The following is a 26,486-nucleotide window of genomic DNA, read 5'->3' as shown; positions in this document are numbered from 1 at the left end:
ACCGGCTCCTTGGCAGCGCACGGGTCTGCCGGTAAATGGAAACGATCGAAACCGCATCGGTACTGCGTATGATTTGCCAATCACACGCATTTAGGCCGAGTTGTGCCCTGATTGGCCGTGTTAGTAGGAAGGAGATCCCTCAGATGTGTGCCAAGGGGAAGTGTCTGGGTGCAGTACACGGTAGGGCCTGAGTCGCGTATCCGGCTGCCGACCACCCGTCCTCTTTTCGGCATCCCGGAAGCATCGTCAACTCCCTATGCACGGCCGTGGAAGATTACAGTGGCACGCAAAAGTCGCCGCCCATGGGCAAATTGAGCACGTTGTAGCAAGGGTTAAATATCAGGGCCATGGGCGATGCGATTTGTGAACTGCCGTGGTTTGATTCAAGGTATATGTACATGAACTACAATGTCTTCGTCCGCCAATCCTCCCCCTCCACTGTCTGGTTCCAAGCGAATGTAACGAATGGTCTGCACAGGCGCCATTCAAGTCTAAGATCATGATCTAACATCTCACCATCGTTCCTGCGTTCTCCCAACACAAAGCATCTAGAACTTGTACCCGCTGGCGCTGGCCTTGACGGTCTGCACCACGGTGACGGTGCTGGTTAGAGTGAGGACCGAGGTGCTGTTGACGGCCGCAGTCTGCGCAGTCACCGTGATGGTGGGCGTGAAGGTCACAGTAACGGGAGCCTGAGTCGAGCAGCTCGGCTTCTCCGCCTCGGCATCGACATCGTCGCCAGAGTTGCTGGGGGCGGTGGGGTAGCCGGTGTTGCCAGCAGGCACAGCAGTGGTCTTGGAAGAGTGGTGGAACTTGCTGTGGTTGTGGCCGTGGGGCTTCCTGCTTGCCGAGCCGGTAGGGTAGGAGGAGTAGGAGCCAGTGGCAGTGGCAGCAACGGTGGAGTTGCCGCTGGGGAAGGGGAAGGGGGCAGAGATGGACTCGACGGCTGCGGGGGTGCTGCTGGCGTCGCTGCCAGTGGGGTAGGCATCCTCGGCGCCGACGACGCCCTTGTTGACGAAGCTGATGCTGGCGGCCGCGGCACTGGTGCTGCTGCGGACACGACGAGTGCGGCTGGAGGAGGGAGTGACTACCGAGCTAGCAGGGGCAGAGGTAGAGACAGCGTCAGGCTTGACGGAAGAGACGGCAGATGCGACGTCCGAGGCAGCAGAGGAGGCAGCAGATGCAACAGAGGAGGCTGCGGAGGCGGGAGCGCTGGTAGCGCCGGCGACGGGAGCAGCGTTGCAGCCCGCACCAGAAATAGCGGTAGCACGAGCAGGGCCAGACTGGATGGGGTTGCATCCAGGGAGCTTGTCGACCTTGGTAGTGGCAGAGTTGTCAGTGCCAGCAGAGCACTCGGCGAAGCCAGCGTCCTTCTCATCGTTGACCTTGTCATCGCCGAAGCACTGCTTCATCTGATCGTTGCCGCAGCCGCAACCGCAGTTGCAGCCACCGGTCTCCTGAGTAGCCTTGCCAAGAACACCCTTCTCCCAACCGTTGAGGAAGTCAGCGTGCATGGCGTAACCGGTGGGGTCACCGTTGGACAGGACCCAAGGAGAGGAGCTGGAGCTGTACTGGCCGTTGAACGAAGAGATGTCGTACCAGAACTCGATAAAGATGGTAGGGAAGCGAGCAGCACGGTGAGTGGTAGGGCAGTTCTCGATACCGACGCCCTGGCCGTTGGTAGGGTAAGCCATGTGAGCACTGGGGCTGCTGGGGTTCAGCTTCTGGCCGTTCCAGCACGAAGGGAAGGTGACCTCGGAAGCGAAGCCGTAGTTGCAGGACTGGAAGCCAGTAGGGAAACCGTTGGTGAAGATCTTGTCATCGCGGCCGTCAGGCTGGTGGCACGCCCAGCGGACGCCAGCCGGGTTGTCACCGTCAGAGCGCTTGAATGGGTCACCAGCGATCATGTTGAAGTCCTCTGGGAACTCAGTGACGTTGGCCCAAGCACCCGACTCGCCGAACTTGTAGTAAATCTTCGCGGCCTGCTCAGGAACACGGTAGAAACCAGTGTTGTTACCGTTCCAGAAAAGGGTAGGGCGCCAGTAGAGGGACTTGTCGGGCTTTATGCGGGCAGTGGTGCAGGTGGATCCCATCTGGCCATCGAAGTTCGAGGACGCAGCGAGCGCGTTACCGCCATCGAAGGAGTGAAGATGAGGACTCTCGGTTCCGGGGAAGAGAGCAGGGTCAAGACGCTGGTAGGACATAGGTCCAGCGCGGTTAAAGAAGCTGAAGTAGTGGCCACTGCAGTCAAAGGCAGAGGCGGTGGCGGCCATGGCCGCCGTAACAGCAAAGATGTTGGTGAGCATAATGTCGTTATTTGAAGGGGTATCAGGATATCAGATCGTTGGAATGAACCGGTAAAGGATTGCTTTTTGGTGTTTGAAATGAGGGTTATCGAGTCTCGGACTCTAGATCAATGAGTGTGGGTGAAAGAAAGAATGAGTGGAAGGTATTCCTGTACCGGAGGCCGAAGAGTGTGCAGAACAGCGACAAAGATCTCTTATCTGAAGGGGCGCATTGTGTAGATATATGTGAGCGCGCTGTCTCAGCACACTGCAGGTTGCCTAGGCGTGGTAGCCACCTCGATAAAGGGCCAGCCAGTTTTGGGTTTAGTTTGGGTGACAGAGTTTCCTAGATCCGCCTAGGTGCATCTCTACGGATGTGGATCACAGCCCCGGCGAGCCGCGCGCTGATAGAGACGGAGTCCATGTCTTGTCAGGGGCTGGGCGCTGAGATCCGATGACTCGTGAAGATCTCAGTGCCTCATCAGCCGCCAATGTCTACAGCGACGTCCATCACCGCAGACTTCGGATTGGCTTGCAGACTCGGCGCATGCGTGTTTGCAAACAACGGCACTGTAAGGTATCGACAAGAACGAAACGTCGACATGTGTTGGTCCCTGACTAGAAGCGCCTAGTGGCACCTCCGTCGCACGCGAGAACCGACAAGTGGCTGATCTTCAAACATTGCTGCATGCCCCTGCCTAAAATTGCAGCCAGCGGATCTTCGTTGCGCGCTCTTATTTGTCGAAGATTTACTTAAAGCTGCATTTCTTTTGTAATGTGGAAATTAACTGAACAAACATGTGGATGTTTCGCACACTCCAGCACAGACGAGAACGGATCTTCGCAAGGTGTCCCCGCTGCCGGCAGTCAAGGAAGAAGAAAATCATGACGCTGACAGCGATCGTAGGTGCGGCTCTCAAACCCTGCAACTTGCAACCGGTTCGGCGACGGCTTTGGCGTTGATAATCGGGGTTGACCAGGACTTGAAAGGTACATAAACGCCTCCCCTGAGAGCTGCGTTATGACGCGCGAACAACGCCTCTCGGTCACAGTCAGTGCCTGCAAGTCAGAAACGAGACACCATCATTTACCAGTCTTTGTTAGCTTGCAGGCGCAAAACCTCCGCTGCTCAGCTTTCGCGACTCAGATGCTCGGTCGAGCACGGCCAGCGACCACCGGGTACCTGACGTCGGCCCGCTTCCAGCGTCGATGACCTTCTGTACCTGACTGATTGCCCAATAGCTGCAAGTTGACAGGTCAGTATCGATAAGGAGGTCGTTGACCCACATCGGGTTCGAAACTTAGCTTGGGGTTGCGACAACGTGCAGGTGTCTAGAACCCGCAGATCAGAACTTGGACAGCGCCGTTGGGAGCATGTGGCGCTCGTCAGCGAGCTGGCGAAATCCCACTTGCAGACTCTGAGCCTAAACATGTCAACAGCATGTGAAGGCTTGCTTATCGTGCATATACTTTTCGGGGCGCTCCTTTCAGGGCTAATCGTCCACTGGCAAGCGACCCGAACCGCCCGTATGCCCGGTTTTGCCAGCACAGTCACTTCGAGGTCTAACGCAGTCAGAGTCCATCTCCGATACCTGTACTTTGGCATCGTCGAGTATACATCAGCCATGTCACCATTTGCCGATTCGCTATGAAGGAATACCATGATGAGAAAACAGCACAGTGGTCTCGATCGAGGACTTACGCTTACAGCTTCTCCACACCACCTCTACGACACAGGAAGCCGGTTGGAGGGCCCGGCATTAGTCGCTGCACTGTCGGGCCTTCGATCAAAACCGATTCGTCAACAGCACTTCTCACCGGACGTCCGTGGAGTCGCTTTGCGCGCGAGTAGCCGAGATGTTGACGCGCGGTTGCTCGTCAACGATCGTCTAAAGCTCAAAACTCTGCGCTTCCAGGTCATCCGTTTCTGCAGTCGAACGGGGCGGCACAGTCTGGCGCACTCTGGGCCACTGCATGACCCATTGCGATCGCTAACCGCAAACCATGCGTCACTGGAGTCGGAGCCTAGCACACTCATGCCGTCTTTACGCCAGGCTCTGGCCGAGGTTGACTTGACGATTCATGACTACCGCCACCTCACGTGCACCAGGAAGATTGTCCCATCTTCGACGTCATTTTATCGCCGCTCAAGTGAACTTAGACAAGAAGGGACTGAAGGGTGTATGGCTTCGACTCCGGCCGAGGCGAAGCAAGCTGCGCCGTAGAAGAGTCACCTCAGGCCATCGTAAGTACAATCATCGTAAGTACAGCGCTCGACAAAAGAGTGTCATTGCGGAACGAACGTTGGCAGGAGCTACACACGATGCCAATCAAAGCAAGTATCGTTTAGAAAGTACGATACTTATCAGGCAACTCCAAGACGCCGAATTAACTGAACGACAAGATTGACACCTTCGTATTGATGCAGGTACGACAGCGGCAGCTATCGAATGTGGGCCACGCTAGTAACAACACTTGACCACTCACAAGACATCCAGCCCGGACTTGGGATGATAGAATGCTGTATGGATCTATTTTTTCTATCTTAATGTGTAGCTCTTTGATTTTGATTCTTGCGATACCTTTCCCTCAACGCACCTCGGCCTCCACTGTGCAACATCTTACACTTCATCCAGGCACATCTTGTTATACCTACTCATTACATACATTTCAACGGAGTCATTCAGCTACATCTAGGTGACTTATTGGCTGTCAAGTGGCTGGCCAGACGTGCCTGCGGGCAGAGTGGCTACAAGTTCGCTCTGTTGACCTTGTTGTCTGAATAAACAATATTAGCAGACCTGTATTATGTTCATACAACATGCAACGCAATAATGAGGTAAGACTTCGACTTCATTGTAGTCTACAAGTCACGCTTTCTCACCTAACAACACACCCTGAAGCTCGCTAGCAGACGACAGAGTCCTAGATTAATGTCTCTCTATTCTGCTTGTAGGCCATGTCCAATCTAGCTTCAAACATTCCCTTAATTACTTAAAAGGTTTGACAGAGTAAACAAAGTAGCTCTACGACTCTCTCTAGGATCTAGCTAATACCGTGATCCGCGTTCTTGCCTCGGTTTGGGAGGCGAAACGGTCTTCATCATGTGCCATTTACCCAATCAGCGTTCTGCTATCCGGTTCTATTACCATTATCTACATACATGTTAGTATCTAGAGTGTTTCTAGAGCAAGTAGGACACCTAGTATTACTATTTACAAAACGTATATGCACCCTCTCTTCTAGCATACAGCGTAGGAAGAAGTGATGTTAGGGACTTCCTATGTAGGTTGAAGTGTTAGATTACACGGAGTCATCTAGGTATAGACAGATGGCTTCATGGCCGTGATAGGTATATTTTGTATCCTACAAAAATGTCAAGTAGCTAGTTAGGCTTGCTTAGGTGCATATATAGTGGCTACAACCTCTCCACCTTGAGCTATATTATCTTAGCACGATGTACGACGACTCTTTGCTGAACATACTCCGAAAAGTATGTCACACCCTGAGATCGAAAAAATCGAGAACACTTCTCAATTACCGCTGTAAGGACCGGCAGTCTCGTATGTCTTGCGTGTCGCGTTCTTGACAACATTAGCTGGTGCCAAATGGATCGCATTTCTGTTGCCAACACAGCCGAAAGTCCTCCACGAGAGGTATCTGACCAACCGCATCATGCTTGTGGTTGGTACCTTTGAGTTCATGGGGAGGTTCTGTTACGCAGGATCTACTGGAGTAAAGCTAAACCAGCCAGGGGGGTCGGGGATTGCATCAAGTGCTTCTCTCGGGAGCGACGACTCATCCATCTGAACCTTCAGCCAAAGCTGAGCGTCTCTGTCCACGCAGTCTAATACGAATTCTGGTAGCTTTACAGCCCATTTTGTACCACCGCGCATGTCATGGCTAAGACCAGGCGTTGGTGACAGACAGTAAAAGCCGTATGTCATGTCATTGTGTTGGAAGACGTGACGTAGAGTGCGAAAGTCAAAATTAGGTATCGCTCGGGTAAGAGCTAGCATCTCCAACAGTGTGCGAAAGCCGGAGAAGGGGCTTCTGTACACTACCGGGTCGGGGAATTCAGTTTCGCTGATAGGCAGTAGGTACTTGTTGAGGAGCCGACAAGCTGCAGTGCCAACTCTATCTGCATCCATCTGAGTTGGACAGACGTCATCGGTGGTTGTGAAATTGTGCGGACCACCCCAAGCCTGGCACAGGGGTATATATACTGGTAGTCTGTTAGTCCATATATAATGGACAGTATTTTAAGTGGTTCCTGCTTATAGTTGCAGCCTGCATGCTATCAAACCAGTATTAAATAGCTAGGGTGGTCCGCACATTTTTACAACGACTGTAATGTGGAGAGGTCCACCAACGACAATCTCCTGACCTTATGGATGGGGCGGGGCTGGTGGCCTTTGCTGGGTAACACGTTTTCGTAGATAACCTCGGTGAGCCTTTGAGTTGGTGGGCGACACTTTGGGGAAGGAGAAGGATGACGCGATTATTGCCAGGTAGGACGGTATTCCATATGAATAGTCTCCACGTCTTGATGGTCTTACGGTAAGCCTGAAACTTCGGTGTCTGTCGGTTTGGTGTTTTCGATAAACTTGGTGTCATCACATCCCCCGGCTGTGGGTCCCAGTTGATGTCTACTGAGGCTAACACTGCCACGTGCCTGAAGTCTCTTCCAGGAACATCGGCAAGGTCAGCCAATGGTTGGATATTTGTGTGTGTGAAGCCCATGCGAAAAGGTTTGACAACATTGTCCTCGTCGATTGACAGGCCGGCAACAGATTCGAGCCACACGTTGATGTTAAACATTTCCGCAGACGAAACTAGCCGGAGTGAGTGACCTGTAGGAGCTGAACGTGCTTTTGCTGTCGACGAGACTGTGTGCGGTTGTGCTGTTGACGGAGCTGCGTGTGGCTGCTTTGTTGGCGCGTCGAATTTCCGGGCGGTCCTACGCTTCTTGAACCCTCTCTTGTATGTGGTTCGTCGCGCAAATGGTGAGAGTTTGGATCCTGTTTCAGCGTCATCTGTGGAGAGCTCATCCCTGGTAGGCGAGTTGATGTGCGGGTGCGATTGGTTTCCTGTATCGGAATCCTCCTCGCTTCTTATTTATAATTTATAGTCCTCGTCCAACATACTTGCATTGGCTCGGAGCTTGCAAATGCTACGCAGGCTTTCTTGTAGCTTGTCGTGCAACGTCAGTGGGACTGTGGTGGTAGGCAATGAGGCTGACATGAGCAAGAAAGCGGCGAAATCGGTGAGGAGAAGGTGAGAGACAGCCGTATCAAGACAGATAGAAACCCGGACAGAAAAGTTTTCAAGCAAACGGGGTGGAAGTCACGCTGAACAGGCAACAAACGGTCTTAGCGCGGCGCGCGCCCTCGAGACCTTCGCAACTTCACTACACCAACTACAACGACATTCGCAAAAGGTTTATACAAGATGGCAGACAACCCGTACGAGGAGAAGCTTCAAGCTGCAGAGCTGATGTTCGATGACGATTCAGAGGAGTGTGTTCGACTGGCCAAGCTTAATCTGATGTCAGTAACTAAGCAGGCAGCGTGAAATGATTCTCACATGTTACAGCGAACCCGGCCTCCCTGCCTACTACGACATCCAGAACCGCATTCTCATCTCGACTGCGTCTGAGTACTGGAATGAGGCCCACGAGTGGAGGCAAGATGCTCATCGAGCATATCAGAAATTTCATACGAGGGCTTTACGTGCGCAAGATATAGCCACGCTGGAGGTAGTCATGGCATCGAGCCATCGCGGGTATTTTGGCTAACACCCTACAGTCACTGAAGCACCTCCCAGAGGAGTTGGAGGAGTTGGAAGAGATAGTCGAGGGATACCTCACTGAGATCATAGACAAGGAGTATGAGGGCATGCCGCAAACGCCTCCAGAGGAGAGGTTGAGGATTTTCTACGACGGTGAAGCATCCGATGTATCCAACGACGAAGCAGAAGACGAACCTGTTGTCGAGACCGAACAGAAGGAATTCATCCTCTCGTTTCGCGGAGGCTAATCTCGCGGAGGCCTGTCTCGTGCATCTCCATCTCGCGCAGCCCCATCTCGCGCGGCCACCGCCGCCCTGGACGTCACTGCAACATCCACTCCAGGTTTCTTACGAGGCACGGCTTCTTCTGTGGCAAAGAAGCGTGGTACTCCGACCGAATTTGACACACGAGTTCAGAAGAAACAGGGCAAGAAGGAGGATGGTGGAAAGTAACGTATCATGGACGTCTAGATTCTTGGAGGCGACTTACCCACAGTGGGGGTAACCATTGAGACTTTGATCAATGAAGAACAGCTACACTACTCTCCTGGAGCTTCAAACTTGCTGAATGCATGCCGCGTCAGCACCATGTATCAGCCCAACACGTCTACCCATGGCCACTGTAGTTAAGTCCTGCTCGTGCACATGAGTTAGTCCATAGTTCTGGGTCGTCAAATCAACGTAAGCTCAATCTAAAGCGTAAGACTTGCCAACCCCATATCCTTCTGATTTCCTCATCTTTAACCACTGTCGACATGCCTTGCTAGAAAATTTTGAATGATGTATTCACTGTATCGGTGCTTGTCGACATGTGCTGACCACCCCCTAGCTTGGTACAGTATACTGTCACAGTCACAGGACAGATAACTACGCATCCCAATTAGCTGAACAGCTATAGAATGCGTGTGTAGGATGTAAGGGAGGACTAGACTCTATATACAATAGTAGTATAGGGCACCTGTAGGGGGTAAGAGAGACTAGACTTCTCTATACCTATAGTACTACCCTATAGATAGTCTACCTAGGTAGTAGCACTTTTACTCATGCACGAGACCTTCTGGCAAGGCTTCCCACTTTGTATACCAAAACAGGGGTGGTCTGCACATTTCGGCCAGCAGTATACTAAACATTTGACACAAGTTACTCTAATATCAAGCCAGTAATAAGACTACCAAGTCTTCAAAGCAAGTCATCCGTGAACAATGCAAGAGCACTCTAGTAGTAACTTAGCGAGTCATCGTTCATGAGCACAAAGACTGAAATCAAGGAAGAAGCAAGCCAAAGTATCAAGATCTGAACACATCATCCTTTCTTTGCTCTGTAAGTTGTTCTTGTACCTTCTTTCCTGCCACCATTCTCATACCCCAAGTTTGACCTCGTTCATACTGACCACATCCAGGTAAAGAAACACCCAGAATACTTACAAGACAGCAATGATAGGCGCCGGCACAGTGTTAGGCAGTAATATATATCAGAGATAGTCCAGGGTGTGTAACATAATCTACGAAGCTTCCACGAGAGTCCCATGTTTCCAAAGGATGTTTCAGATGATGCATTTGAGCACAAACTCGGAAGGAGGAGAGGGACCTCGCTGGTTCGATAAAGCTACTTGTGATATCATAAGCCGCTATAATTTGAAGCTCGTCACTGATAATATTTGCAACGGTACGTACGTAGCATGTGGGATCGAGATTCATTTGCAGCGGCCATTTGTTACTAATGCGCGTGGGTGACACTTTGGCTCCATACTGTCATAGCCCGTGCAAGAGACGACTTATCTGGATACCCAAAGGCACCAACTGCATGGGGTGTTCTTGCAGTGGCAGCTGAGTGTTAGTGCTTTTCCAAAGCTAAGCCCGTTTACGAGGGCAGTTTTTGTTCGCAACGCCGACCTGCAGCAATGCATGCCACGCTAGCGTATTGATAAAGCCAATGTACCGGGATAGCATAACTTATATGATGATCGGAGGCCGAGCCGTGGTCGGTCAGTGACGCTGTCGGAGATTTGGCTGACACTACTCAGCCCATGTGATCGGAGGTCCAACTATCCAACCTCCAATCAGAACTAGTCAAGACCTGAGCATTGGGGGTCTGGATGTCGGAGTTTCATTGATTTGTATGCATGCATACACTATCGTCACTTCTCAGTGCAGAACGGGCTGTGATCCAAGAACAATGATTCGACATAGCCAACGTATCTGCTGTCGTAAAGCCAGCCGTTCCCTTGTCTAGAGTGAATCAGCGGGATTTTCAGTAAGCACGCCTGCCTTATCGAGGACATCGTCAGATAGTATAGTACAAGCTGAAGCGAAGTATACGCAAGGTTGCGTTTTCAAGCCCCCGAGCACTCGACTCATGTGATCGGAGTTTCGCTAACCCTTGCCTGGCCTCAAGCTTGAGGTCCGACTCCCAATTGTGCTGCTATCGTTCGCCGGTACGAGCCTGAATACGATATTCTAGCGGCCTTCTCGCTGTTCTAGTGTACTTCACGCTCAGGCCACCAGTGAATGTCGGAGCTCCTTTCTCGCCTATCATTGGCCGATATAGTGCCGCCTGCTCAGTCAGCTTCCCCGCGCCTTCCATGCGTTTTCTAGCGTATTTCCTGGTTTGACGCCTCCGGCCGAGAGGCACCAAGCTACCCCAAGTTTTGCCCAGAAGCCACTTTCATGGCGGGGTCAAAGTGTGGAGGCTTGGGTTGCATATGTGTTCGTGATGCACGCGGGCTGATCGCGCCGCTGACGCTTGGACCAGCATTGAGGATGCGAGTGAGGCATCTCGAATGCTGATCGGTGACGCGCTGTGATGTGTGGAAACGTTGTGAGTGAGACGGATGAAGGGCGACGCAAGGGACCCAAGGTGCGGGGCTGAGCAATGGCGTGATCGATACTCTCGATGGCATCGATGGAAGCCGCGACAAGCATCGTGACTTGCCTGAGAGTGTGCTGACGTTGTTACTGTAGAGTGCGTGACGCTGTGACCGCGTATGCAGAAGTGTTAGATGAGATTAGGATGAACTATTTACCGAGAGAAAGAAAGAATGGCTTGCAGCTTGTCGAACACCAATCTCACTGTACTGCATGCACCCACTTGGCAAACTGCAGCATCAGGCATCACGGATCAATGATCTTATCAGAATCTTTTTTTCTTAGGGCATGTGCGTTTGACCGGAGTTGCTTGGTGATGGTTCTGCAGCTCATCAGTGTCAAGTGTTTGGTCAGACTTGCCTAGATGCAGCAGGTGTTTTGACGAGATAACATTAGCATGCGCATACAAGAAGTGGCACGGTTTTTTGAGTATTAACAGATATCATATCGGCATTGCTCTTAAAGTAGAAGCGTTCTAATAAAGAACCAGCGCTCTAATTCGCTTTCTCATAAATCGTAAATCAATCGTAGCCGACCAAATCCAGCGCCACCAACTTGCAAAGTGCTCGCGCATGTAGTGAACAGATCTTGCACACATTTAGTAGACGAAGAAGGTCTGTACCTCCTCGCCCGACTCGCGCATCGCCTTGTTGCGGCGCATGAAGATGATCTTGGCGACCCACGCAGTGAGGAATGTGGCGATGGAGAAGGCAGCGGACGACGAGAGCGCAATAACGTAGCGGGGAGCATCGGATGTGGGCCACAAGTATGGGGTCCAGATGAAGGAGGCGTTCATGACAGTCGTGACAATGCCAATTGCGACAGCCTTCTTCTCAGGAGTCTGACCGCAGGTGGAACCGCACCAACCCAGGATAAGAGAGTTGACACCGTAGGTACCAATGGTAAAGATAATCATGGCAACATAGCGGCCTGCAACACCGAGGGGCGCGCATGCGACGAGGAAACCGACAGTGGCAACGATCTTGGAGATGGTGATATGCCATGTGCGCTCGTTGAACTTTCCAGACGACCAAGAGACGGCGATCGTAACGGCACCAGCGATGAGGTAAGGAGGGCAGGTGAGGACAAGAGTGATGGTTCGGTTGAATCCAAGGGTCTTGACTACAGTGGGGAACTAATATCGTTGTTAGCGTTGCTTTCACCACCACCACGACCACCACCATGACCAGGGCATTGCCCCAACCACCAACACAACCAGAGGAGACTTACGAAGTTCTTGAAGCCGTTGGCAGCTAAATGCATATGAGCCATGAAAGCGAAGATCCAGACCATGGGATCCTTTGCAGCCTGGCGGAAACCAGTCCAGACGGATGTGTCCTCGCTCTTGCCAACAGTATCGATGGCCATGCGAGATACAGCGAGGTCGCGCTCAGCCTGAGTAAGCCACCAAGTGTTGTGAGGGAAGTCGGGAAGAAGGAAAAATCCGACGATGGCGATCAAGAAGGTGACGATACCCTGGAGGATGAAGAGCCATTGCCATCCAGAGATACCAGCGACACCACCAAGACCCTCAAAGATACCAGCAGCGATCAGACCAGCGAAGGCAGTGGCAAGGATGTTTCCAGTGTAGAGGATAGCAATGCGAGTGGCGACCTCCTTACGGTTGTAGAACATGGAGAGGAGGTAGACAGCACCAGGGTAGTAAGGAGCCTCAGTGACACCCAAGAAGAAGCGGGTGAGCAGAAGGCCCTTGAAGTCCTTGGACAGAGCAGTGACAGCGGAGACGACAGCCCAGAGCATCATGCAGATACCCATGTAGCGGGAGGGACGAGTTCGGTTCAAGAACATGTTGCTGGGAATTTGGCCAAGCAGGTAACCGACAAACAGAATAGACACACAGGTCTGGTACTGTGTGCTGGTGAGGTTGAGATCCGCCTCAAGGTCGTCCAGACGAGCGAGAGCGATAGCGTTGCGGTCAAGGTAGTTGAGCCAGTACATGGACCACAACATGGGCATGATCCATCGGTCCAGCTTCTTCACAAGGGCAATTTCCCTAGGGTCGGTTTTCTGGACAATGTCAGTAGGAGTTGGTCAATAGCGAAAGTGTAGACATACCTCGTAGGCACCTGAGTAATCGACCTTTGCGATGGCCGGAATGGACTTCTCTGGGTAATCATTGGTTCTCTGCTGCTCGAGCATGACAACCTCGTTGTCCTTCTTATCGGAGGAAACCATATTGAGTGTTGTTTCAGTGGAGAGTGATGAAGAGAAACAAGTCGATCTCGAGATACTAGATCTTGAGTGTGAAGTGGAGTGATGGAGAGGACCAGTCAATCTGCAGAGAGCACTGATGATCTGGGGAAGCAAAACCTGGGGATGCGGAGTAGATCTTTATACAACCACGATACCCAGGGCACCCTTCGTGATACATACACATCAGTTCCCGTATCGGGTTGGCGACAGCCCGAAGGATCTCGACGACTCCAGGGATCCGTTTCAACGCATACCAAGACACTTGTTGGCGCTTCTCCCGGCCGCCTTGGAGTTTGAGGCCGCTGCTGCATGGCTCCTAGGTTTTAGCGGAAGCTCCGATGGCAATTGCCCGACTCAGCCTCAGGCTTAAACACGGAATACTCTAAGAGGCGTTTGGATCGGAGGGATGGGCCACTCAGACAGTTTCTGGGCATTACTAGCGGTCTGCGCCAATAGCTCGTGATGTTTACTGGTCCCTACCCAGCGAAGGTCCGATGTTTCGCTTAACCTCTTTTGCTACCACCGATCGAACGCACTTTTCTAGAGCTCGGTGGTCACCACGATACGGGAGCCACGCATGCAGCCAGTGGCAAGCGTCTCGTTTTCATTCCTGCGCATTTGACATCATTCGTGACTACCTATTGTCATACCCCAGTCTCTTGACTTTTGATCTCTTTGCGCCGATCTCAGTAGCCAAACAGTGATTTGACCGCGAGCGACCAGCGGAATACTTCTCTGGGAAGGACGAGCGCATACCAAGGCCTTTGCCACCCCATCAAACATCAAAATTTCGCGTTTGGAGACACGTTCACCGGCAGATGCATTACTCGTTACAAGGTCCGGTGACGAGCCCAGAGACCAGCCTGACGCTTTGCGCTCTTGTCGCCATCGAAGAGACACCAACTGGCCATGGCAAGCCACAAGTTTCTTGGAGGTGGACAGGGTGATGGTTTTGAGTGCAGAGGTTGGCACAGAGGCGTCCCACTACGTGCTAGGCCAAGCAGGGCCCAGACTTCCCCAAGATTTATCTGGGGCTTTAATGCGGGGAAGCAACCGGGCGCTCTCAGCACGCTGCATGCGGGACGCGCTCGTGTGAAGCGGGCATGGTCCATGTGCGGCTTAAACTATTAGGCTTAGAACTTCTAGCGTGTCGCCTTCGTCTCGAGTCCGTTGTTGAGGACTGAACGGAACCAGGGACATTCACACCTTGTGCAGCCTATCACAGCGTCGCCAAGTCGAGTCTCTCTCTTGGCCAGCAGCGGAATGCAACACCAAAGGCCTGCCCCACGGGGGGTTTCGGAACGTGACTGAATACTTGCGGTAAATATACCTTGTCTTGGTGCCTTAAGTCCACGGAGATGTTTTGCCCGTGCGCTTCCCAAACAGCTGGTAGCCATCATGACTGGAGCGCGCGTCGATAATCACCCAGTAGTGGTCGAATAGCGCAACCTCAGGCCGCCCGTCTACTCAAAATACCGGCGATAGAGACTTTTACGGCTCACGTGTGTCGAAAAAGAGTCGGAGGCGGAGACAGGACCGTGGCGATTGTTGTGGATTTGTTGGCTTGTGTGCGCTTGGCACCCTCGTGGAGTCGTGGAGTCGTGGAGTCGTGGGGACCCGACCCATCAACAAATTGCAAATTGTCAACCACACGGACAGTGCTCATTGACAGCAGCGCACGGGCATCCCCATGGGGTAGATGGACTACGCCAACGTCAACGGTCGACGTCGACCAGGACTCCGGGTGGACTCGCGTGCTCTGCCGATCGGTGCTGTTCAAGGAGTGACAGTTCCTGCAACATGGTCGAAGACAGAGTGTCGGAAATCGATCGATACGGTACATACACGAAACGTAGGAGTCGAATGCAACGAAACAATGACAGGAATTGACAAGAGGCGGCTGCCTCCATATGTCCACAACGCGAAACATATGTAGTACGGAAAAGTACCCGGACGGCTGCAGATTCGCTTCATCCGCGTGGACCAGCCGGGCATCTCAAACGGAAGGTACCACGGAGGCAACAATAATCCTTTCTCCAATTATCACTGGGTGGAATCGCTGTGCGTGCGGCAGCCCATCTGCCATGCCGAACGAGGTCTTGGAGCATGACCTCCCGCTATGTTACAATGAAGACGGGACAGCGCATATCCATCGAGATTTGCGACACCCATGACCCACTTGGGTAGTAAATAATCTGGACGGTGCATCAAATCCAAATGATAGTGTGCGTCGTCAAAGTAGACGATCGTGCATGGCCTACTGACGAGTAACTCTGACGAGTAACTATATTTCCTTTGCCTTGGTGACAGTACTAGGTACATATCCGTGGTGGTGCAGATCTCCTTATCCGAGATAAGTCAACCGCAAACATTTCCGGAGCTTCATGTACACCAACGACAGCAATGAATAAGGAAAGACCTAAGACTAGCCTTGACTACCTTTAAGTAGACGTTAGAGGTTTGTAGACTAATGTCCAAAAAACTTACAGTACATCAGCACAACCGAGCTTCTTCACGTATGCAAACGGGTTCGACACAACATCAATACTGTATTACTCGCTTGTGCACAGAAGTGTAGGGGTTTGGAATGGAAAACCCTGAAGGTTTTCAGGGAGTTCGAACTGGAAAGAGCAGGCTGTTTGTGTCGTCTTCGTCCTCCTCCCAAAGCCTATCCGATGGATCTCTGAATGGATCTTGCAGGCTCTGGATCGTCATCTGGTGCGACTGCTGATAGAATGTGGCAGACTCTGCCTGTGTAGGTACAAGGATTTACTATAACAGCTGCTGGGCACCCTTTTGTATGTGAATACCCCTGTTCACACTGTCTATATTCATACCCTTCTTACAGTGCTTCTTGCTGAAGTCTGTAATGATCCGTCCAGGCAGAGCTTCCAGTTGTTCACTCGAGGCGTTTTCTATGAGAACGCAATCGTTCAAAAGATGACATTTCGCAAGGTGCATCAGAGCTTCTTTGCTCTCTCACTTGCGGGTTGAATCCATTCCCTTTTAAGCATGTGTTGTATCACCCCTCCACTTGGAACTCATGTTCAGTGCAACACATGAGTTGATCGCAGATGTACTCAGAGTTGAATGGAGATGCTTCGCTGGCAGAAGGATATCTCCAAGGATTCTTGTGCGATGGCTTACCGCGCAGACAGGAAGCTGCCGTGCGGAATGGCACGGTCAAATTTGACACGAACGCAGCAGCAGCTATGACAGGCTTTGTGACTGGAAGGTTCGACGTAGACGGGGGTACTTTAGAGAGGGTGAACATGGATGAATCATATCGGGACTGGCGGCGTGAATCTCGATGTGATGGCGACCGCATAGGTGTTCCCCTGAAACGCAATTTATTCATGACTGGGTTCGGAGAAGCTCATAAGCTCGAAGCCGAAGACGAACATGCGCAAGGCGTTTCAAAACACTTTTTCAAAATAGGCACTCATGGAGAGTGGGGGCCAGACGAGGTAGGAGAAAGTCGTTGAAGGATGTAACAGCTGAAACGGACATTGAGAAGGGGACGATGGACGACTGCGTACGCAGATACACCGATTCGATATAGAATCACGAGTTGGAAAGCTGACGCTTACGTTGTACCTTAATACCAGCGAATCACTCGCGCAAAAGTGGTTGAAAGCTTACTGTAAGTTTAAGACTTCTCTGAAGTGGTTGCTGAGCGACACTGCGTAAAACATTTGCTCCTTTGAGTGACGAGCCAGCTCATGCAGGGTGACTGTCTGGTATTGATAATGCACACACATCACAAGGTCAACGAATACTAAATCCTGGGAATGATTGGAAACCTTTTGTCACATGCAAGTGACAATGATGGAAGTCGATGAAACTGGATGATCGCTGTGGTGTTCTACCCAAGTGCCAAGAGTGCGTGACTGACCGCCCGGCAGAAATTAATTTGTAGGTATGAAGTTGCGGCAAAGACGAGCACATTTGCGCAACACTGTTGTCGAGCCTCAACAAACCTTCCGCAACCTAATTTCTCGTTCGTCGGCCAAGATTTTAGATCATAGGACTGGTCGTATTGCGCAACCGCCAGAATGGCCGCCGACCGAGGCTCGAAGCCTACATCCACCGAAGTTCAGCGCAAATCGCAAAAAAGCGCACCTGTAAACGATGAAGACGCACGAGCAATGGCACGATTCGCTGAAGAGGCAACAAAGCAATATGGGCGCGGCGACAGAATTAGGCCAAAATCCGTGAAGGACAAAAAGCTCAGGTCGAATTTGCGGTTACTGGAAAATAAGACAAAACAGGCAGTGTTGGAAGCAAAAAACGTTGAAATCCTGCTAGAGAACAACGAAGGACTGCTGGAAACCGAACACGAGCTTGAAAGGACATATAAGGTTCGACAAGACGAGATCAAGGCTGCAGTCGCGACAGAGACTGCGAAGAAAGGGTTCGAGCTGCGCCTTGACGGACTGGGACCATACGATGTATGCGAGTACAGCAGGAACGGGCGCGACCTACTGATTGCAGGGAGGAAAGGTCACGTCGCCACATTCGACTGGAGGGACGGCAAGCTGGGGTGCGAGCTGCAACTGAACGAGACAGTACGAGACGCAAGATGGCTGCACGTCAGCAACCAGAAAAACTTCGCGGTTGCGCAGAAGAAGTGCGTGTATATCTACGGCAACGACGGCGTGGAATTGCATCAGCTCAAAAACCATTCGGAAGCGACACATCTCGAATACCTCCCCTACCATTTCCTCCTCTCCTCGATATCGACAGCCGGTATTATCAGATACACAGACGTTTCGACAGGACAGTCACTAGGAGAAATGTACACAAAGCTCGGTCCGCCAACCGCGTTCGTACAGAATCCACATAACGCCATCCTGCACGTCGGACACCAGAAGGGTCTTGTCACATTATGGTCGCCCAACAGTGCAACACCACTCGTCAAACTGCTCCCCCACCACGGACCCGTCCGCAGTCTTGCAGTTGACAAGTCCGGCACGTACATGGTCAGCACGTCGCAAGATCGCCGCATGTCCGTCTGGGACATCCGCATGTTCAAGGAGATCCATACGCACCACCTGCGCGTCCCCGGCACCTCACTCTCCATCTCCGACCGCAACCTGACAGCCGTCGGCTACGGCACTCAGGTCAACATTTACAAGCCCGAAATCTTCACCCACAACCCCGACCTTGTCCTGCCCACACCATACATGGCCTGGGGCGGCGAGGGCAACAGCACCGGCCGCGTGCGCTTCTGCCCCTTCGAGGACGTCCTCGGCATCGGGCACGCGAACGGCTTCACCTCGATCATCGTGCCCGGCGCCGGCGAAGCCAACCCAGACACCCTCGAGCAAGGCACCAACCCCTTCGAGACGTCGAAGCAGCGCCGCGAGACCGAAGTCCACGCCCTGCTCGAAAAGATCCAGCCCGAGATGATCGCCATCGACCCCAACTTCGTCGGCAACCTCGACTTGACCAGCCACGACCAGCGCGTCAAGGAGCGCGATCTCGACCGCAAGGACGAGGACAAGATCGCGAAGCTGAAGAAGAGGGGCCGTGGACGCAACAGTGCGCTGAGGAGGTACCTGCGCAAGAGCGGCAGCAAGAACGTTATCGACGAGGAGAAGGAGCGCGCCAGGGAGATTGTGGAGAGGCGCAAGGAGCGCAACATCGAGAAGCAGAAGCAGCTCAAGCAGGCGTACGGCCCGGCGCTGGAGCGCTTCGCCAAGAAGGGCGTGTAGGTGTGCGAGGGGCGGCAATTCAAAAGCACGATATATCACAGCATTTACGGCGTTTTTTGCAGAGGGTGGTTCGGTAGCATATACCCTCGGACTGGCAGATTAGACCTCCTGAGCCAATGGAATCATGTCTTGAAAGCCGTTTGACAGCACTGTGAACGCGTGTGAAGAGAACAAGAACGCCGTGCCCATTTTGTCTACCTAGGTATCTACCATCATGCAAGTCATATCATCGCGGCCCTTAGTTCTCCACCAGCATGGGCGCCGCTCCCTCGGCCGCCGCGTCATCCGCCGCGCTCCACGCCCGCGCCGTGCGCGGCCACACGCGCTTGTACAGACTAACCGCGACGGCATCCATGGGGTTGATCTTGCCGTCAAAGGTCGCCTTGAAATATCCATGCGTACCCAGGCTCTCCTTGACGAAGCCGCTCCTGCCCCTGCGCGTCCACAGCGGCAGGCTCTTGAACCACCTGACGTCGCCGTCGTTGAAGAACATGTAGCGCACGGTGACGACGCGCTTGTTGATCTTGTAGGGGTGGCCGGTGAGGATGACGCGTTTAGCGATGATGCGGTTCATGGAAGGCGGGAGCGAGGTGCCGGTGCCGATGAGCTGCAGACCAGAGGAGGACACGGCGTCGGGAGAGGTGCTGCGCTGGAAGTAGAGCAGCGGCACGTTGCCCCAGGTCAGCGGGCCCATGAAGGAGGCGATTGCGTTCTGGCCGGGGTGCAGGAAGCGGTCGAACTTGTGGACATTATTGGGCGTGTTGCCTGCTGCTGAGAAGAGCTGAATTCATGTTAGTATATTTGTGTTTGCTGGGTCGAGTGCAACTTACAGGGTTGATGACCATGCGGCGGGCACCGCACTGGACAATCATCTCGGTCTTGGACTTGATGGTGTTGCCGTAGTCAGAGCTTAGCAGGATGCTGTAGTTACAAGCTGTGCGCTTGTGTTCGTGCCTGAGTAACGAGAACATAGCCACTGGGCTTGATTGTGACTGCTGGAAGTGTAGGGGAACGCCACGGATGTGGACGTTGACCCGTGTGCCAGGCTTGACGCCGCCAGCCCAGGCTTCGCGCATGAACTTTGTTGCTGTGCGCTTGTAATCGGAGATCTCGAGCAGGCGCTGCCACTCCTCGGGCTCGTATGGTCGGTCCTCATCAGTCTCCCAGACACTCTGCCTCAAGCTCTTCAATCCACGGTACTTCATGAGACGCTCCCGTGCGTTCATGTTCGGGTGCAGTTCAATCTCATCCGGGAACTCGAGATCCTGTTCAGCGTCCGTTTTTCTCGATTTCCGGTAGGCTTCGATTTGTTCGGCCTCGTCTTCTGGCGAGGGATCCAGGAACATCTCAGACTGCGGGTATTCTGAAGGACCACCCTCAGTCATCGCCTTTCCGTCGATATCCATGCCCTCCTCGCCGTCCGCCGGGTGAGCAACAGCACTCTGAGGCTCATCGGCGTCCTCCATGTCGAAATCCTCGAGGTCAGAGTCTGAGTCGGAGAAGTCCTCCAGGTACCACGCAGCCTGGTATTTGCTGGTACCCCGTGGCATCCTCTTGGGTTGTGGGCGGGCCTCCTCGTCTTCCTCGTCTGAGAAGTAGTGGTGGTCGTCAAGCAGTACTCCCTTGCGCTCAGTAGGCGCAATAGAAGCAGCGTATTGTGTGACGTCGTCCATGAGCGTCTCCTCAGGCGCGAGAGCAGCAAGCTCATCCTGGTCCTCTGTCGGGCGCTCCAGCACGACCTCTTCTTCCGCATCAACCATCATGTCGCCGTCCTTCTTCTTTCGTGTCTCCAAAGGAGCGGCTACAATCTGATCAACCTGGAAGTCGCCCCAGTCGCCGACCTGAACCAGCCTGTCGGCCTTCAATCCTAACCCACGGACTACACCAGTCAAGACAACGTCTCCAGTGCCATCTTCGTTGACTGCGGACTTGCCAGAGGGCCACGCAACGTCCTCAATGAACATATAGCTCCTTTGGTCCCTCCATCTTATGCCCTTTGTGTGGGTTGTGCATATCGATCGTACAAGGTTCGAGGCTTCCTGTCGGTTGTCGAGCGAGTATACGCGCTCGATGGTCGGCAGCCAATGTGTAATGTACGACTTCAGCGACCCAACGACCTGCGGCTTGCGCTTTGCGGGTTCGACTTTGTCCAGCGCCTGTACAACCGTGAAGGTATTCGTGAGACCCTGGCTCTCGACAGCCTTTAGGATCAGCTCGCCCTCCTCGTCAACCTCCTCCTCAGCGGACAGCACAAAGACGACAAAGTCCGCTACTCTGCAAGCATCGAGTGCTGCCAGGAGGTCTCTTTGCATAGTCACATACTGGATCTTCTGCTTGAAGCGGTCCACGTTTGTGCGCACCCATCCCGCCTCAGGAACGTCCTGCTCAATATCCAGCGCCGCATTCAAGCTTCGCACTGCCGAGGCAGAAGAAATGTCGGCGCACAGTGGCACAATGGCAACAACGCGCGGTGCGCTGTCTCGCCCGGCAAAGACATTCGTGGCTTTGGCGTGCTCGTGGTCTTTGTTGACGCGGATCTGCTTCGCGCGGTTGCGACGGTCGAATTTCGACATGACCTGCTGGTGGGGCGTCTTGCGGCTGCCGCGTTCGAATCCCACGGCCTCGACTTTGCCTATGCGGTTGTCAGCGCGCTGGCCTGGCACATATGCAGACACCCGTACCCTTGCTGACCTCCTTCAGCGCACTTTTGGTGGCATGGCGAGACTTGAAGCCCTTCTTGTGCTGCTTCGTCGTGCTGCGGTGGTGGTGACCGTCTGCGACTGAGGGAGCCATGTTGCCGCTGCTGCCCGCCTTGAATCTGAAGGGAATCGACGACGCCACTTTGAATGCGATGCGTCAGAAATGTTGCGCCTCTGCTCCAAGTGCGGGACAAATTCGTGGATCCACTTATCCACTTCACATTTTTGGTGGCTACGAGTGGCCCGCTAACTTTATCTGCTATCGATAGCCGCTATCAACGACGTCGGTACTCGGTACTGTATTAACCCTCCTGCACTTGAATAGGCCAATACAATTCTACGTTCGAGCCAGCTCCTGGAGATCTTGAATGCATCCAGAGTAGACGAATCCATCTCGCCAGTCCGTTCTTTACTGCGGCTCGCTTAATTGTCTCCAGGTACCGTCACGTCACCAGCACCAAAAAAGGAGAACTTGTAGTCAATTGCATCTATGTGAAATCCACAATGTGCTCAGCCGGAGCAAGTGCATACTCTGAATTGTATATTAGGAGTAGCAAAGGCAAGTAAACTAGCACCTGATAACAGTTGGTCCAAAAGACATCACACACGTTCAACTCGAGCGGAACCAAAGTTGCCTGAGGTAAACGTCTGCTTCACTCCAGGACGTACACTGGCAGCAACGGGATGGCAGCATCACAAAGCAATGCATGCCTAGTCACTAGGCGGCATCGCAAGCTCACCGGAGCCGCTCACCAGTATGATCTAGGTGAGCCTGGGCTTCACGTCGTTCAATGTGCACTTGTATCTTTAAACTCGCTTCGATAGTAGGTCTGTGACAGATGAGCGTACGTCTTTCTGCAGGCTTCTGCATCTTGCCACTATTTGCACTAGATGCCGACCGTTCCTGCCCTCCCAAGACAAACCACAAACGCCAGCTGGGACTCCCGCTCTCTCACCGCTGGAGCCTCGCTCTCACCGTCTCATTCACCTCATCTTTGCTGTCAGCATATAAACCCGTCTTCTCGCTCACTCTCGCTTTTCACTCGCACACCCCACAACCCACAATCCACACCACGCACACCATACGCCAGAGCCGCGAACAATGGCCAACAAGAACCGGAAGCAGGTGCATGCATACAACCCCGATGAGATTGAGCGGTATGACTGCCCGCATCTAGCGCAATGTTAGCTACTGATCAACCGTAGGCTGCGCCAGGTGCCTCTGCCTGCGAAGCTCAAATGCGCCATGTGTTTGAGGAACTACAACCAAGCCAACTTCAGCCAGAAGCAGCTCACCGACGTCCGCTACCAGGTCTCCAAGGCAGGAAGGATCAACACTAATCCAAAGTGTTTCAAGTGCACCGGTGGCCAGCTGGTCGAGCTCGATTGCGTCATGTGCCATAAGACGAAGGGCCTGGAGGAGTTCGCAAAGACCCAGCGCAAGAACACAGATAGTGCTGTACGTACCCAAGCTGATTGTAGTAAACAATGCTAACGCCGATGAAGAGGTGCTACGACTGCACCAGTATCCAACTTGAGCGCGAGCCAGTCGAGGAGCAAACCTACGATGATCCCAGGAAGGCTTTCACCAGGCAGGAGAGCTCGAGTGGCAACTACCCAGACTACTTCAACTCGTCTGCATCATCTCGCGACACTGACTCCAATGCTGTAAGTGCCATCCGGCCCTCTTCCGCGTATGGCACTGACTTCAAAGGGTGAATGGCAGGATCTCGCATCTACTGACGGAAGCCGCCATAGACACGAAGGGGGCGGTATTAACCTATCTGAGCAGTTCCAGCGGTCTATGTCTTTCAGTGGTCAAGTGACTGACACACTGATCGATTCCGAGTTCTCTCTTGGACCCGCCGAGACAGCAACGTGGAGCGATGTCGCACGTACTCAGTCATGGCACACTGACACCGCGCGCTCTTCCAGTGCTCGCACGGGGTTTGATCCGAACCGCTACGGTAGGCCAGGCACTCAGTCCGGCTCTGGGTCTATGCACTCGTTCGACTCCAGCATTGCTGAGCGGTCCCAATCCTGCAGCGACCGCGTTGAGATGAGGAACGGATTCGCGAAGATCAAGGCTTATGTAAGTGCACCTTGTCACCAATGCATCCGTTGTCGTAGCAGAATTGAGCTAACTTTGAATAGAAACCTCCTCCAAAAGAGGAGGATAATCCCTGGCGCAAGGACGAGGAGGAGAAGGTAGAGTCTTCATCCTCCGACGATGACACCGATGACGAATTGGTGATTTGAAGGGCAGCTGAGCCGGATCTGGAGACATGTTATGTCCTGATGCGAGGGCAGCGGGTTCACAGCCATGCATGGAATCTGGATATGGAGGTTTTGATACTGCACTTCAGTCGATTTCGGAGTGCTGGTATCAAAACCGGGTCTATTCGGGACGGTAGTTTGGGTCTTTCTTCTATTTTCAAGGATTTTAATTGCAATGGAGCTACTGATTGGTCAATACTTTCAACTGAGAATGAAAAAGGAGCATCAAAATTGCGTTAGGTGCTTCTCGCCACACACGTGATGGCGCGATGGCGCTAGTGACCCTAGACGCGCCTCCCCCGGTCCCACTCACCGACCACTGTATGACTTCCGGGGTTCCACCACCCGTTCCTTCACACTAACCATTCGTCTTTCTCTTTCGCAAGCTTGGAGACAGTTTGCAGGCAGAAAACGCAATGTGAGTCCCTGTTGAAAGTTGTGTGGCAAACAAAGCTGATGTGTGGCAATAGGGCAGGACGACGACCAAGAGGGACCGGAATTCGCGGACCACACTCAGCGTTGACAGATTTCCTAGCTGTAAGCAGACTGCCCAGGCTTTCAACGATTTTGCGCTGCAGTCACTCAAATCTCGACTCTGTCAGCTCGGATATCGTCCGTGAGCTGATAGCTGACGCATCCTCAGGCCAACAACATCTCTGCCCAAGAAATCCGCGATTCTTACCGTGACCGAGTGCAACGAGCCGAGCAAGATGCTGCTGCTGCAGATGATAACGGTGAAGGGCCCTCGAACGCTGGCGACGATGTAGAGGCAGACTTGCAGGCTGAGTCGTCTGCCATGGCTGCCGAGCGATCTCGCAAGCGCAAGCGCAATCAAGACGATGCCATCGCAAAGATCAAGAAAGGAAAAGAAGCGAAGAAGAAGTCTAAGAAGAAGAAGAAGGGGCCAAACGATGAGTCAGACGAAGATTTCATGGACATGTACCAGAAGGTGAAGAAGCTGCCGGGACAGCTGGAGCGCTGCGAGACCTGCGACAAACAGTTCACAGTCACGCCCTACAGCCAGGCAGGTGCTCAAGGCGGCCTATTGTGCACACCCTGTGGAAAGGAGCTGAAGAAAGAGGCGAAGGCTCAAGAAAAGGCGAAGCAGAAGCCTGTGGTTCGCAAGGGCCGCAGAAAGCTCGAGAGCAACCGTTTGGACGGACTGACAGTGCGAGGCCCCAAGTCACTTCAACAGTTGTGCATTGAGAAGCTTGCTATGCACTCTGAAGATATCGATGAACTTGGGGAGATGCCTGAGAGCATCATGAACAGGATCAGCGAGATCTTCTCAAAGAAGCGCGCGATGACCTCGTCAACCATGAAGCTATTTCTTCAGCCGGACATGGACACCGTAGCCATTCACGAGGCAGCCTATCTCGAGACAGAAGATTACAACCAGATCTTCGCCATCTGTCCTACCGTCAAGAAGCTGAGTCTCCGAAATAGTTGTCAGTTCAAGGACGCCAACATCGATTACTTGATTGAGAAGGCAAAATCACTGGTGGATATACAGCTACTAGGCGCCAACCTCGTTTCGAACGATAAATGGATCGAGCTGTTCATCGCACGCGGTCAGGATCTCAAGTCTTTGAAAGTCGAGTGGCTAGATGCTGCCTTTGACGATCAGGCTGTCGAAGCACTGACAACCTTCTGCCCGAATATCGAGCGCCTTAAGCTTGAGCGATGCAAGAAACTCGGCGCTGACAGCATTGATGCAATCGCTCGGTTGCAACAGCTCGAGCACCTCACCCTGCGCTTCTACGAGCAGGTTCCCCACGAGAAGCTCATCCACATGATCACATCCGTCGGCGCCCACCTACGCACGCTATGTCTGGAGCACTTCCTCGACAACGACAGCGAGCCCACTGACGCCGTCCTCGAAGCCATCCACAACACCTGCCGTCACATCAGCAAATTCCGCTTCAGCGAGAACACCGAGTGCACCGACGCCGGCTACGTCCACCTCTTCACTGACTGGCCCAACCCGCCCCTCCGCTACATCGACGTGAACAGTCTGCGCGACATGGACAACACCAACCCGGACGGCCCCACAGATTACCCCGTCGGCCTCGCCTCCGGCGGCTTCCAGGCCCTCATGGCGCACTCCGGCCAGCGACTCGAGTACCTCGACATCTCGTCCTGCCGCCACATCACCCACGCAACGTTCACCGACCTCTTCGACGGCGTGAAGCAGTACCCGCACCTGCGCGAGATCAACCTATCGTTCTGCCCCGTCGTCGACACCGCGGTCGTGGCGGGCATCTTCCGCTCGTGCCCGCGGCTACTCAAGCTGGTCACATTCGGCTGCTTCGAGGTCGCGGATGTGGCGGTGCCGAAGGGGATTGTGCTCATTGGGGCGCCGCGCGCGCAGGATCAGATCGAGCAGTTTGGCGACACGGTGATGCAGTTCCAGCAGGAGATGTGGGATGAGATGGAGGGCATGCGGGCGGCGGGGCGGCTGGTGCCGATGGTGGCTTAGTCGAAGCCGGGCAAGGAGTTTACGGTGTTTGGTCAGATACCACGGTCACGGTCCGGGTCTGCGGGTTATGCGAGGCGCTTCGATGGCGGTAGAAATGACTTATTTACAGTACATGTACAACGCGAAGTGACCGTCGTGCTTCCCCAAAGCTCCCCGCGCATT

At 53.2% G+C, this 26,486-nt stretch overlaps 8 protein-coding genes across 8 annotated transcripts; 4 read left to right on the top strand and 4 right to left on the bottom strand.

The window, feature by feature from the left end:
• Positions 1-526: 526 nt before the first annotated feature.
• C7974DRAFT_32691 (uncharacterized protein) lies at positions 527-2,729 on the bottom strand. The gene has a single exon (XM_046139002.1). The coding sequence runs from the start codon at positions 2,304-2,306 to the stop codon at positions 549-551; it is 1,758 nt and encodes a 585-aa protein (XP_045993870.1). The 5' UTR covers positions 2,307-2,729; the 3' UTR covers positions 527-548.
• Positions 2,730-6,001: 3,272 nt separating this feature from the next.
• Positions 6,002-7,106, bottom strand: C7974DRAFT_440909 (uncharacterized protein; the record flags this gene model as incomplete). The annotated part of the gene is made up of 2 exons (XM_046145348.1): positions 6,002-6,518; positions 6,673-7,106. 2 exons carry the CDS (start codon positions 7,104-7,106, stop codon positions 6,002-6,004), a joined length of 951 nt encoding a protein of 316 aa, XP_045993869.1.
• A 614-nt stretch (positions 7,107-7,720) lies between these two features.
• Positions 7,721-8,323, top strand: C7974DRAFT_426853 (uncharacterized protein; the record flags this gene model as incomplete). The annotated part of the gene is made up of 3 exons (XM_046144536.1): positions 7,721-7,834; positions 7,881-8,043; positions 8,093-8,323. The coding sequence occupies exons 1-3, from the start codon at positions 7,737-7,739 to the stop codon at positions 8,321-8,323; spliced, it is 492 nt and encodes a 163-aa protein (XP_045993868.1). The 5' UTR covers positions 7,721-7,736.
• Positions 8,324-11,419: 3,096 nt separating this feature from the next.
• On the bottom strand, positions 11,420-13,390 carry C7974DRAFT_440905 (major facilitator superfamily domain-containing protein). The gene is made up of 3 exons (XM_046145347.1): positions 13,015-13,390; positions 12,169-12,966; positions 11,420-12,073 (listed from the first exon to the last, which is right to left on the bottom strand). Exons 1-3 carry the CDS (start codon positions 13,132-13,134, stop codon positions 11,537-11,539), a joined length of 1,455 nt encoding a protein of 484 aa, XP_045993867.1. The 5' UTR covers positions 13,135-13,390; the 3' UTR covers positions 11,420-11,536.
• Positions 13,391-17,105: 3,715 nt separating this feature from the next.
• On the top strand, positions 17,106-19,041 carry C7974DRAFT_400410 (WD40-repeat-containing domain protein). The gene has a single exon (XM_046142503.1). The coding sequence runs from the start codon at positions 17,208-17,210 to the stop codon at positions 18,867-18,869; it is 1,662 nt and encodes a 553-aa protein (XP_045993866.1). The 5' UTR covers positions 17,106-17,207; the 3' UTR covers positions 18,870-19,041.
• Positions 19,042-21,872, bottom strand: C7974DRAFT_341325 (uncharacterized protein). The gene is made up of 3 exons (XM_046139273.1): positions 21,551-21,872; positions 19,700-21,501; positions 19,042-19,650 (listed from the first exon to the last, which is right to left on the bottom strand). Exons 1-3 carry the CDS (start codon positions 21,660-21,662, stop codon positions 19,108-19,110), a joined length of 2,457 nt encoding a protein of 818 aa, XP_045993865.1. The 5' UTR covers positions 21,663-21,872; the 3' UTR covers positions 19,042-19,107.
• Positions 21,873-22,340: 468 nt separating this feature from the next.
• On the top strand, positions 22,341-24,070 carry C7974DRAFT_400403 (Stc1 domain-containing protein). Its single transcript, XM_046142502.1, has 3 exons — positions 22,341-23,027; positions 23,075-23,236; positions 23,283-24,070. The coding sequence occupies exons 1-3, from the start codon at positions 22,815-22,817 to the stop codon at positions 23,778-23,780; spliced, it is 873 nt and encodes a 290-aa protein (XP_045993864.1). The 5' UTR covers positions 22,341-22,814; the 3' UTR covers positions 23,781-24,070.
• A 95-nt stretch (positions 24,071-24,165) lies between these two features.
• Positions 24,166-26,463, top strand: C7974DRAFT_32597 (uncharacterized protein). Its single transcript, XM_046138975.1, has 2 exons — positions 24,166-24,263; positions 24,316-26,463. Exon 2 carries the CDS (start codon positions 24,642-24,644, stop codon positions 26,322-26,324), a length of 1,683 nt encoding a protein of 560 aa, XP_045993863.1. The 5' UTR covers positions 24,166-24,263; positions 24,316-24,641; the 3' UTR covers positions 26,325-26,463.
• The last annotated feature ends 23 nt before the right edge of the window (positions 26,464-26,486 follow it).

The sequence above is a fragment of the Boeremia exigua genome (genome assembly GCF_020726555.1).
Source record: "Boeremia exigua strain MPI-SDFR-AT-0100 chromosome Unknown C7974scaffold_10, whole genome shotgun sequence".
NCBI classification, from domain to species: Eukaryota; Fungi; Ascomycota; class Dothideomycetes; order Pleosporales; family Didymellaceae; genus Boeremia; species Boeremia exigua.
Note: the sequence above shows the minus strand (reverse complement) of the source record. Positions and strands in the feature narration are given on the sequence as shown.